The sequence below is a fragment of the Nicotiana attenuata genome, unplaced genomic scaffold (genome assembly GCF_001879085.1).
Source record: "Nicotiana attenuata strain UT unplaced genomic scaffold, NIATTr2, whole genome shotgun sequence".
NCBI classification, from domain to species: Eukaryota; Viridiplantae; Streptophyta; class Magnoliopsida; order Solanales; family Solanaceae; genus Nicotiana; species Nicotiana attenuata.
In genome coordinates this window covers 381536-395164 of record NW_017670786.1, presented here as the reverse complement: position 1 = coordinate 395164, position 13629 = coordinate 381536, and the positions used below count along the sequence as shown (strand labels likewise).

The 13629-nt window shown below is 35.0% G+C and overlaps 1 protein-coding gene across 1 annotated transcript; it reads right to left on the bottom strand.

Annotated features, from left to right (window-relative positions):
• Positions 1-5810: 5810 nt before the first annotated feature.
• Positions 5811-7312, bottom strand: LOC109243322. The gene is made up of 2 exons (XM_019410231.1): positions 6839-7312; positions 5811-6153 (listed from the first exon to the last, which is right to left on the bottom strand). Exons 1-2 carry the CDS (start codon positions 7287-7289, stop codon positions 6083-6085), a joined length of 522 nt encoding a protein of 173 aa, XP_019265776.1. The 5' UTR covers positions 7290-7312; the 3' UTR covers positions 5811-6082.
• Positions 7313-13629: the final 6317 nt, after the last annotated feature.

Genomic DNA, 13629 nt, shown 5'->3' with positions numbered 1-13629 from the left:
AGTACTAAATTGCTCTGTTATTTTATCTTGCACGGATAAATCAGGTATCAACTTACTCAATACATTCAATGTACCCCTTCCACAATTCTTCATCTGTTAGAATCCTCTCTTCATTGTCATAAAACAGTTTCGGGTTCAAAACAAGTCAAGTTGCATGCAAAGGGCGATGAATCTGACCGCTCCACCTTTTATCTATGATCTCAAGACTCTTTTTTATTTTCTTTGATCACTAAAAGAGTCTCGAATAGCCTCATTTGCCCTATCCATTGCTTCGTAAAGGTAGCCCATTGGTGGCCTTTGCTCCCCACCCACCAAACAAAGCACTTTAACTAAAGGACCACCAATCTTCAATGCATGAACCACATTGTTCCAGAATGAAGTAGCAAGTATAATATCTGCAGATTCTCTCCCTCAAGCTTCCCTTCCATAGGCACTGTTAGTGTACTCATCTGAAACAAACAACTTCTTCAAATTGCTTTTTTGCTCATACATCCTATGCAAAGTCAAGAAGCGGTAGCTAATCTTGTTTTTGCAGGTTTCATCAAGCTTCTTTGTTTAGTGAATCTCTTCATCAAATTCAATAATAAAGGCATTTAAACAATATAGAAATGCACTCTAATTTCCAAATTAAAGACTGAATTGATGGGGCTTTCCTTGAATATGTCACCGAAGATCAAATTAATGCAATGTGCTGCACACGGAGTCCAATAAATATGCTGGTACCCTACAAACATTAAATCACTAGCTTTAACATTTTCATTGGCGTTGTCCGTGACAACTTGAACAACATTTTCTGTTCCAATAGAGTTTATTGTACTCTTGAACAAGGAGTACATTTTTGTTGAATCAGTAGAAGAGTCGCTTGCATCAACGGACTCAAGAAACAAGCTTCCCTTAGGAGAATTCACCAAGATATTAATGATCACTTTTTCATTTCTTGCCATCTACTTATCCATCGTAATGGAACAACCAAATTTGTTCCATTTTACTTTGTGCACCTCCACGATTCTGTTAGTCTCTTCCACCTCTTTTTTTAGATATGAACCTCTAACTTCATGATAAGTTGGAGGATTCATTCCTGGACCGTATTGGCCTACGACCTTAATAAAAGCATAAAATGTGTCAGTATAATTAACACAATTAAAAGAAAAACCTGCATCATACATCCACCACGCAAATATTGCAACTGCATAATCCCTCAAAATCGCGTTGGCATCAATTTGATGATTACCACTTTTCCCTCCCTTATCTCCTGATTTTTGCAAGAAATAACAATCCATAGGACCTTTGGTCTTACCAGTAGATCCACAACTAAAACCCATTGTTTGTATCCTTCCCCGCTTTTGTGATTTTAATGGAAGCGATGAAACATAGTCACCTTATTCTATTTCATCATCGTCATCATGAAGATTATGCAATTCTTGTTCAAGAAGCATTTGAGTCTTTAACTCTCTTTTTTTCTTAAGGAAGCTTTCAATTCTTCCTTCACATGCGGTGGAACTTTAGGACAAGATGCAATATTTGGATCACCAGCGATTAGATGCACTTTTTGACGATAGATTCCCCCATTTGAAATCTTATCACAAAAAAGACATCTAATAGTCATCTTGCTGATCTCGCTAACTCTTGCAGAATAAGCCCAAGTCAGGTCTTTCCTATCTTCTTCTGGTGCCATTAAAAGAACAACTACATAACACATAAAAAAGGCAATAACAACTAAGAATAAAGGATATGAAAATAAGAAGAAGGGCCGTATAACTGAAAAGAAATAATAGGCAGAATTTCAAATGAAAAAACAGTGCAAGAAAACGAAGAAGAAGAAGAAGAAGAAGAAGAAGAAGAAGAAGAAGAAGAAGAAGAAGAAGAAGAAGAAGAAGAAGAAGAATGAGAAAGAAGAACTGAAGAGAAAACAAAAATCGCTAGCATTTCGCTGCTATTTGGACGATGAAACAGTGAAAGAAAAAGAAAAAGCAGAAGAAGAAGAAGAAGAAGAAGAAGAAGGAGGAGGAGGAGGAGGAGGAGGAGGAGCGCGAGGAGGAGGAAGAAATCACATACCTGGACCAAACTTGATGATCTTGAAGTTGAAAAGTGCAGAAAACTTGAACCCTAGGTCGCCTCTTTCTTTCTCTGTTGCTGCTGGTCGTTGATGTTTTAAAAAAAGAATAAATTTTTTACTTAAATAGGTTGGTAGCCTGTAATACAGAGAAGCACTCGCTTCTTACGCATCTCTTCGCATCGTCGCTTCTCGCTTTTTAATGGGAAGTAAGCGCTTTTGTAAACCTGCTACGCTTCAGCTAACATAAGCGTTCAATGGCTCGCCTCGCTTCGCTTCTCGCTTTAAGCGAGGAAGCGCTCGCTTTTCACAACACTGGGCTAGACTATATACTGCACTTCACATAAGTCAAATGGGTATTAGCAAAAGACTGTAAGAGATAACTTAAAGGCATGATATTTCTTACCTATGGCTATAAGGTTGATCTTTTTGCAAAATATGAGTTGAATTCAACTTTTTTGCACATACAATTCAAAGAACTTTTACATTACTAGTGCATGTTAATCTATTGTAGCAACTTACTTATCTTATTTTTTTCAAATAGTTACTTGTAATTATCTTGTATGTGATGTGTTAGTGTTAAAAATTATTTACACCATTCCTATGTAAAAATTATTTCCTAAGTAATTTAACGAAGGTAGTTTGGCATTCTTGCGCGCGAGTGTGCTCAAAAAGAGGAGACGATCGTCAGACTGATTTTAATTACTGGAACTCGTCAGATTTTAGGTCTTATGGAGTGTTGTGGCTTAAAGTACTTCAGAGGTCAGACTGCTTTGGGGGTATTAAGTTAACTTATAATTACGATTTATAAATCGCATTCTAGTGCGATTTGTAAATCTCATTCAAAGATAGCGATTTATAAATCGCATTCAAGTATGGCGATTTATATTTTGCAATGCTCATTTACTATTGCAATTTATAAGTCGCAACATCAACCGCTATCCACAAGTCTCATATGTGAATTTAGCTTTTAGATCACATTTATGAAATGTAACTTATAAGGCGCAATTATATTCTCATTCGAACCCCTTCCAATTAATGGTTAACAACTTAAGATTAAACCAATAAAGAAAACCAATAACAAAACCATTAGTACGTAGAAGTTAAACTCAAATTAATTATGTATTTTACTGACTTTGGCTTTCCTTAGGATTGAATAAATTCACCATAAAATTTGTTATTTCAGTTTTGTCCCTTGAAGGAGGGAGGGGGTTGGGGGTCCAAAACTTTAGTAATAAAAACTATAGACATAGGCACCGCTTAGGTATAACGTCAAATTCACCTTGGATTTTTTCCCTTTTCTTTCTTCCCCTTCCCCCTATTAACAGGTCTATCTCTCTCAAAACAAATTTAGTTTGCTAGTTTTGAATAGCATAAAGTCTCAAATTGATGCTCCACACATGTCTACAGCAACCTGTCTTTTAGAAAAGCTTAAAGATTATAAAACTTCGGACACGCATTGCCGCTTGTAATAATTGATTAAGTCGGGCAATATGGGCGGATCCAGAATTTGAATTTTATGGGTTCAGATTCGTAATTCTACCATATTCCATCTAATTTAATGGCTTCAAAATTTATTATTTATACAAATTTAATATTTTTTTGTGCAAAAATACAAGATATAAGCGAAAATTATGTGTTTAAATGAACCCATAACTTTTACACTGGATACGCCCTTGAACATGGCAAAAAGTGATACATCAGACTCACGCCTTTCACCTTATTATGGGAGAATTACACAAAAATACAGTCCACCCATATACATTGCATCAGAATAACCCAGTTACAACTTTGCAAATATGTAGCCCATTAACAATAGGCCAAAGTTCGAAAAATAAGCATTTTTTTCTTTTTTTTATTCTGCAGATCTTCAAGCACAAAAATTTTGTGATTTTTTATTCTTCTTCCCCAAGTTTGTATATATTCCTATTCCAGCTACAAAAAATTCAAATTCATATATAATGCAACTTGAAAACCTTAANACTAAAACTAAACTAACTACTATATATAATATCAACTTAGTAAAAACCTTAAATTTTTACTTACTTTTCCAAAGTTCCAAAATAGACATAAAATAAAAAATAAAAATTGAAAAAATTATTGCATGTTCATGATTTGGCAAATAAATCAACAAAAAAAGTCGATTTGTACATAGATTAAACATATAAAATTTTAATTTAGATTTAACTGCACATGTACATTACATGTATAATGATGTATAACTTTGTATAAACTTGTATATACAATACCTAATAATGTATATTAGAAAAATAAGACAAAGAAGAAAAAAAAAAGTGTCAAACATCCATGGATGCCCTATTATACACGTATGACGTATATACACACTTATACATTAAAAAATAGATAATTTATACAACATTGTACGCAGATATACACCCTTATACATATTTATACAATATTGTATAAGTGTGTATAAACACTACCTATACAAATTTACACTAGAAAACACCTTCTGTCCATCGCCACATTACAGATTTCGATGGTTGCTGGTGTTGAATTTTTCCGGCGAGTTTTTGGCTTCAAATTTGGGCTTCACCAGTTGCAAAAGATGAAACAAAAACTAAGAGAAATAAGAAAATATGAGACGAGGTTGCCGGAGATGCTCTTTTAGGCAAGATCTGATAGTTTTAGGCCAGATCTGATAGTTTTTGGACTGATATGCCAAATCTTATTGTGGTTCCTTAACCTCCTTTTGTCAATTAACTAAAAAATCGAAATCGAATTGACATAGAATGCGAGGATTAAAGAGCCATTGTGCACATCTGTATAGATCACAAAAATTACTGAAATATTACAGTATTTGTTTTTGTTTCTTCATTTGAGTGCTCAAAAGCAATTATCACGAGTGTATAGAAAAAAATCCTGTAATTTTTAGAGAGAAGGAAGGAGAGGCGAGTGAAGAGAGATTGAGTATGCTGAGAAAGAAGAAAGAAGAAAGAAGCAAAGAAAAAAACCCTAGAAGTATATCTTTAATAATGGGCTAAAGAATGAAAAGTTTCTTTCAAATTATATGCAACATGGACCATATCGTGTAAAGACTTCAAACTTATGCCATTTTTAGTTGGGCTGTTGGGCCAAGTGATTATATCCGTAATTCTTTCTATTATTATTAAGCCATAGCGTATATCAAAAACTGACAAAAGGATCCAAGTCGTATATTCCTTTAATCTTCCTCATGAGAAAAAGATAAGAACTTGATGATTGCACCAGCCTGGGCAGGGGGTGGAGCTAGGTGTGCGGAAGGGTTCCTTCATAAAATTATATATATATATAAATATATATATATATATATATATATATATATATATATATAATTTTATGAAGGAACTCCTTCCGCACACCTAGCTATATATAAAGTTAATTTTTTTCCATGTATATTTATGTTATGTGTTGAATCCATTTAATTTCTTTTCGTATTTACTCTTTTTTTTTTTACCCCTATGGTGATTTTTCGTGCTTCCGCTGTCGGCCTAGCTGGTAACTATGTGAACCAAAGGTGGAACTAGAGTTTTGATTATGGATTCTACCGAATCTAGTAACTTTGATCCAAACTTTGTATTTATATTAAAATCTTTTTTTGAATATGTACAAATAGTAAAGTAGAATACAATTCTTTAGTATACAATAACTTAAAGGATTAAAATTTTGAACCCGTAAATTTTAAATCCATCTCGACCTCTGAATTTGTGAACAACTAACAATCATTTTAAGAGAGAAGAGAATTGAAATAGTCATATAGTCTCACAATATATTTCCGCTTTTTATATTTCACGACTCATGTATCCTTTTTAACAAGCAAGTAATTTAAAAAATTCCAAAATTTTCTTTCCAAAATTTTTATATTGTTAGTTTCCACTTTTTTTTTTTTTTTTACAATCCTACTACAAGCATCTAAATCAAAAATCTCATTCCACTTTCTTTTGTCCATGTTTCAAGTTTTCAACCGCCCTCAAATGAGACAAAGCCGGAGCCAAGAATTACGCCGCAAAATCAGTAGCACATCAGAGTTCAGAGACTGGAAAATCTTGAATCAATTCTGAATCCAGACTCCTTAATCTCATCATTCTCCATTAATAAACCTGCATTTTCCAACATCAAACTAAGAGTGAGTCGCAAATGGACAAACCATAAAAAGATGTTCTTGATTACCAAGGATGCAAGTTGAATAACATAAGGTGAGAAGACAAATTAAACTAATTAAGAACAAAAAAAGGCAGCTCGATGCACGAAACATCCTGCGTTCACGTAGGGTGCAGGGAAGGATCGCACTCAGCCTGATACACTGAGCATCCCACGTTCACATTGGATCCAGGAAAGGATCGCACCCTAAGGGGTGTGACCCTGACGCAAGCATCAGTTTTGAGAATAGGTCACACGAAAACAACTTTACGGTGTTAAGAATAGTATAAGAGAAAATTGAGTAAATCTAAAAAAATATAGTATTACAAAGCAGTGGCGGATCCAATAATAAGTTCACGAGTTGGACATAATCCAATGCTTCAGGGTCGAATCTTATATATATGTACGAGAGAGGCAAGTAGGGGTTTAGGACTGATATTACTTCCCAATCCATTATTTTCTTCATTTTCCTCTTGTTTCTACATCGTTACTCTATATTCTATCTAACTTCAATATTGTAGCTGCTTCGCAACTACTTATTTACGTGGGAGCTATAAATGATTTCAATATTCACTTTCTCAACTCAGAACTCACAACGTCTAAATTTTGAATCTACTCAGATACAAAGGAGAATAAAGAGGTTACCTTGAGGAGTACAAAGAGGAGGCTCTTCAAAAAGGGAGAGGGATATTTGTTTATGAGCCAAACCAATATCAAACAAGATCAAACCAGAAGAAGGATCATAAACTATGATATCTTTCACTGGCAACCAAAGAAAAAGCTCTTCTTGAGATAGACCCTCTAATCCAATTAATCCACCATAACTAAGATTAGCTTTAACAATAGTGTCAAAGAACACCCATGTCTCAAATTTTGCAACACATGGCCTTTCTAAATAAACTTCCAAATGGCCATTTTTATCAAGATTATATGATTTTACAACATTTTTTGGAAATAGTCCAGCTGGTAGTCCTTTACTTTTGAGAAGGTCATGGATGGAACTAATTGAGGAAATTGTAGAAGGAAAGAGAGAGAGGTGTAGAAGAAGTGTGCATAATATCATGGAGGGTGTGAGAATGCTGTGAATATTGGCCATGGTTACTTGGTGAAATGGTGCGAAGGGAGGAAGAAAAAAGGAGGATTTTAACAAGATTTTTGTGGGAGAGAAGGTAGGGACCATAGTTTATATTTATGTCTGACCAAATCTCTAAACTGCCCTTTTCATAATCTAATTTTTCCTCCATATCTACTTTTGTTTTTAATATAAAAGGGTCGATGGTAGCATGGCACACAAGGCATCATGTGTTCACGCACATAGGGGTGTTCATAAAAATTCGAAAAATCAAACCAAACTGAAAACCAAACCAAATCGACCAAAAAAATCGATACTTTTTGGTTTGGTTTGGTTTTATTTTTGAATTTTAAAAAACGATCAAATTTGGTTTGGTTTTGGTTTTAATAAAAAAATAATCGAAAAAAATCGAACCAAACCGTCTATAGGAGTAGCTATTTCAAATTTATTATTACACCTATATATATGTATATTTTTATACAAAGTTTTAAATTTTTTATGGTAAATGTTAATCGTTTGCAGTTTTAGTACAGTTTTTTACCTTTATATTCTAGTTTGATTGGCAGTTTTCTTTTGTTAAGTGTAAAAATCCATTTCATGTTAAAAAAAATATTTTTAATTGAGTCCTTAAATTATTCATCACTATTTGATTCAATTATCATCAATATATTTTAGTAAATAATAGATTTCTCAAAAGGCAATTGATTTGATAGTTTTACATTGAAAATGTGATCGCCGGAATATGTGTTTGGTAGTGTATGTCTTATATTTAAGAAAAAACCGACAAATAACCAAAAAAACCGGAAAACCGATAAAATCTGACATAAACCGAATCGAGAAAAAACCGACTTAATGGGTTTGGTTTGATTCTAATATTTGAAAAACCGACTTAGTTGGTATGATTTTTTTTTTTAGAGAAAAACCGATCCAAACCGAACCATGAACACCCCTACACGCACATGATTCAGGAAAGGACAGCACGCTAAGGGGTGTGATGTAGATAGTCTACCCTAATGTCAGCATTAGTGGCTACTTCCACGGTTCGCACCCCTGACTGCTTTTATTTTAATAAAAATATGATATTCAACCCAGGAAGGGTAGCCTTGGCGTAACTAGTAAAGTTATCGTCATATGACTAATAGGTCACGAGTTCGAGCCATGGAAACAGCCTCTTGCAGAAATACAGGATAAAGCTACGTACACAAACTATTGTTATCTGACCCTTCCTCAAACCCCGCACATAACTAAAACTTAGTGCATCAGACTGACTTTTTTTTTTATTCAAACCAATTTGCCCAATTGTAATGTAAATGCATTATGAAATGGCACATATGGGGGCATATGAGAAATTTTAATAGGGTGTGGACAAGAGGGTAGAACAAAAGTGTAGCTCACACCAGACAAAATGGCTTAGGACTAAAGGTTGATTTTTGTGCATGGTTGTGATAGGTAATTATGCCCAGAAGAAGAATCTTTCTCAGAAAGCTGCTGGCAAAAGCAGAAGTAGAAACTGTTCTCTGTACTTTTCGAAACTTCCGTTTTTTACGGAAATTACGAGGTTTCACCTACTCTTCAATCTTTCCCCTCGTCGTTTCTATTTTTAATTTTTTTTATTTATTTATGCACTCGATGTCTAGTATTAGCATTCATGATCTAATTAATTTAGATTTAAGTCACTTGAAGTCTTTTAAGCGGAAATTACTTTTTACAAAAATAAATTTCACTTTCGAGGTTTGATCGCAAAGTATATGATAAAGGGTGGAGAGATCCTGTCTATTTTACCTCAATCCTTGGTGGTATCCCTGTCTGCTTGTGAGCGTCATTTCATATTGACAAAAGAGAATATTATTTTGGAAATGTGGTCCGATTGATCAAAATCTAAATTAATGATGTTAGAGTGTGTGCGCTTTATATTCTTTTTAAAAAAAAAAAAAAATTCTGCTCGTATATTTATAAAGTTTGAGTTCAAAACAAGGGATGTAGTACTGTAGTAGCACTTGTTGTTTGTTTAAGTTTTCATCTGACATTCATTACTCACATTCTGATTCATCAGAGGTTCATGAAAGAGGAAAACATTTTATATTATAATTATTTTATTTTTATGGCTCAAACTCGAAATTCTTATTTAAAAATAAAGAATAAACATAAAAGTAATTTTCTCTTTCAATGGGGCCTAATAATCCTTAATTAACAGCAAGACATGATTTATAAAAAAATATTCTACAGCTACTTTCCTACTCTTTATGACCTTATTAGGCCTCAGATAATGAGTTTTCGTACACGAAGTGATTGGAATGCCTTGGGTTTCCTTCCATTCCATTTGATTCTTTGTCAACTGAAATATTAATTCTTTCATTACTAGTCTTAAGTCCTTGTGTCATCGTCTTCTTTTTTGCTTTTTTGCTTTTCTTTTCCAATTACTATATTGCTTTTAGTACTTCATAAATTTGGTACAACTTTTATGTCCAGTGTGACATAGTATCTACGCCTTTTGAAAGTTTTTGAAAGGCTTACACATGAAGATTGAGCCATGCAAAGAGCAGTCGGTACTCAACATAGTAGATATACCCACATGGAATAAAGCTGCCATTCTCAAGCATTATTGGAATTTATGCAAGAAGAAAGATAGGTTGTGAATTCAATAGGTGCATATCTACTATATAAAGGGTAATCAAGTGTGGGAAAGCAATGCTCCGCAAGCATCTTGGCTGATTCAGAAAATCCTAAAGACTAAACAGTACTACTTCGAGGAAGCAGGGGTATCTATAGAGGAATTCCTAAAAGGTGATACATATGCTATCAAGATAATGTATAACAAGCTGAGAGACAAATATTCTAAAGTACAATAGAGAAAATTGATCTGTAATAACCAGGGTAGTCCCAAATGGTTATTCATATTATACCTTGCAATACAAGACAGACTTTACACAAAGATGAGATTGAAGAAGTGGGATATGGGGTATGACACAACATGTGCACTATGTGATAATGAGGAGGAAGACGCACTTGCTTTTTAAATGTCAGATCACATCTCAGATATGGCAACAAATACTCAATTGGCAGGGAATCCAGCGTCAAGCTATGGGGTGGAAGGAAGAAATTGAATGTGCTCAAAAACATGCTTCTGGCAATAGTGCCAGAGCAGAAATATATCGCATGGCTCTAGCAGGAAGTGTGTACTATACTTGGTTGGATAGGAACAACAAAATCTTTCAACAAAAGACAAGACCAGCGGCAGCTATAGTGAGGCAGATCATTCAAGATATACACTGCAAAGGGAGAATGAGGAAGAAATTAGCACCATTATTGAAACAGCTTGATTACTATCCTAGTTAGATTGTTTAGTAGATAAAGCATAGTTTATAGTTTTCTATTTGTATGCATGGAAGAAGATGAAGTATACTAAAGTTTGGGCTGATGTCCAACTTTAGAGGTTTCGGAACACTATGTAAATATTTTCCTGGTAATAAAAATTCGTAATTACCAAAAAGAGCAGTTGGTACATTTTTTTATAACTATGGTATTCGGGCTAACTTGTGCATACCTGACTAATTTTATTGGATATCTGTTATCTCTTACCAATAGAGGTATCGGTTAATTTGTCCACTGTTTAACCAAAAAACTGAATATTTGGTTAAAGCTAGAATTTAATAGAGGAATCGGGTTACTGATAATCAAGAAATAAGAGATTTTGTGAACAACAATAAAACAATGAATAAGAGTATATTTCAGTATAATCGGAATGATATTTCATGTCCTGCAGATGTTGTGACTTTCTCCTTTTATAGTCAATTCTAAGAGAAAGTGTAATACCTTTGTCTTAATGAGGCAATTACGAGCAGTAAATGACATTAAAAGAAACGTTATTCAATCATTCTTATTAAATACAAATTCTCTAACGTATTTGGCATTTAATGTTGAATTTGGACTCTTTTACGCTATCAGATTCATATCTTCAATTCCTTCTGATCTTCGAGCTTTAAATGGCTCGAACAGGTACGAGTCTCGTTTCATCTGGATAGTAGCTTGTACCTTTAAGTATCTTCTCTCCCGCATCTATTGTTGCTCGTGTCTTCTAACTGTTTGTCATGCTTTGACTATTTGACCGGTCCACGTGTCATGACATGTCATCTTCAATATTTAAATTCAGTTTTTTCCCAATACAGATAGTTCCCCCACTTTCCATTTATTTATCAATTAAATATTTGGGAAGTGGATCTTCATTAAAAAGGGAATTTTTGGCATAATTAATGCTATGACAGTACTAACGCTTCAGTTGTCTTTTCTATTTAATGCATCGCACACGTGTCTCCTTCTCATTAGCTCTGTAATTCTGCAGCCTTTTTTCAAGGCTTCTTCAACTCCACTATTCACGAAGTGATAGTTGCCTTTATTATAGGCTTTCCATCATTACACTTCTTAATCTTTGACGGTTGCTTTTATATAAACTTAATCCTCCTTCCACAAATTTTTACCTAATATTTCACTATTTACTTCTATTCACTTCTTCCTCTGTTCAAGCCTTTCTACCATGTCATCTTCAAATCCCAACCCTAGAAGAGTCCCAATTCTTGACAGTTTCTCCAATGCCCCTGTGAGACATAGAAGGGGTAGGCTTCGTGGCCTTGGATCCATTCGTGGTGGTACCTCTGGTTCCATCACTCCTTCTTCTAGATTTGGTATTACTTCTAGAGGTTCTTTCATTAATAGATCTTCCTCTAAAGGCAAAGAATCTTCTGAGTCGATGCAAGAATCTTTGGTCGAAGAAATAGTGCCAACTGATTTATCTTTCGAGCATGATAAAGAATCCCTTCGTGACCAAGTAATTAAACTAGAGAGAGCTGACACTTATCCTTCTTTAATTACTGAACCCTTAATTTCCACTGTTCGAATAGATTGTCGTTGGAGAGATGACCTTCATATAGCTATTCCTAACCCAAACCAGAGAATATCTTCTTATAGGATTGGTTTTTCCTCTGTTTATACTTATCCCTTTACCTTGGGATTTATTCCTGCTATCGACTCAGTCATACTCGAATTTTGTCATTTTTTCAAAATTTGTTTGGCTCAAATTGGCCCTCTCGTATGGAGAGCAGTAGCTTGTTTAAGGTATGTATCGGTAAAGGCTGATGTCGATTTTACCTTCTCTCATCTGATTCATCTTTACCACCCCAAGCTGTTTCGCAATGGTGTTTTTACCCTAACCGCAAGAAGTAAAAGGGTTTTGGTAAGCCCTGAAGATGATAAAGATTGAGGCTGGTACACCCGTTATGTTGCGGTACCCACGGTTGATTTGGTGGGTGAATCAAATATTCCTTTCCCTGAGAAATGGAACCTTGCACGTAAGTATTTCTTTCTTGCCGTGTTTGTTTTATTTCAACTCCTTTTCTAATTTCATTCTTTTTTGCTTTTTTGTAGCAACCATGGGAGATGTGGAACCCGTTCCTAATTTCCGTGGTTGGGTAGATGCTATTTTGAAGGTCGTGCCTATGGAGGCACGAATCTGGAAATCTATTTCTAACAAACATGGTTGGAAAGTAAAAACTCACGGTATGCGTCTCTTATTGTTTCCCGTATGTTAAATTCTTTCCCCTCTTCTAACTTTTTATCCTTCTTTCTGTCAGGATTTGCTATTCGAGGACTGTCAGCTGAAGTAGCTATTGCCCTTCGAGCCTCTTTTGGTACTCCTCTTTCTTTGGAGAGAGCCCAAGCTACGCTGTCAAAGAGGAAAGTTGTTGAAGAGGATTCCGAGGATGATGAAGATGAAGACACCTCTTTGACAGTTAGACCTAGAGCCAGGAGACGCATCATTTCCGAAGATGAAGCTGAAATTTCTCCTACCCGTGCCTCCTCTCCGGTTAATATTGTTTCCGATGATGAAACCATCCCAAGGGACACCATTGAATCCACTCAACGTCTCTTCGCTGAGGGTTTGAAAGTGGTGATCTAGGTCCGGTTTTAGATGAAGTTCCTCTTTCCTCTTCCATTCCTATTCCTTCTATTCCTTCTTTAGTTTCAAGTACATCTTTGCCCATTTTATCTGTTCCTGCTTCTTTGCCAATTTCTGCTCCTTTACCTGCTTCGACTCCCTCGACTCCTGTTATTTTCACCTCTTCTACTGTTCCTCCTTCTATAGCTCCCCCTTCCTCTGTTCAGCATGCAGAGGAGGGTTCTAGTAGCAGAAGTTTAGCTATGAGGAGTGTAACACTTGAGGTTCCTGCTACTAACAGTCTTTTAAGGAAGTCTGGTGGAGCAGATGTCTGGCTTAAGCCTTTAATTGGAGATATTGAGAAGAAAAAGATGGACAGTCACAGTTGCTTAACTTTGATGAATGACATAGTTCATTCTACGTTGAAGGTATTCT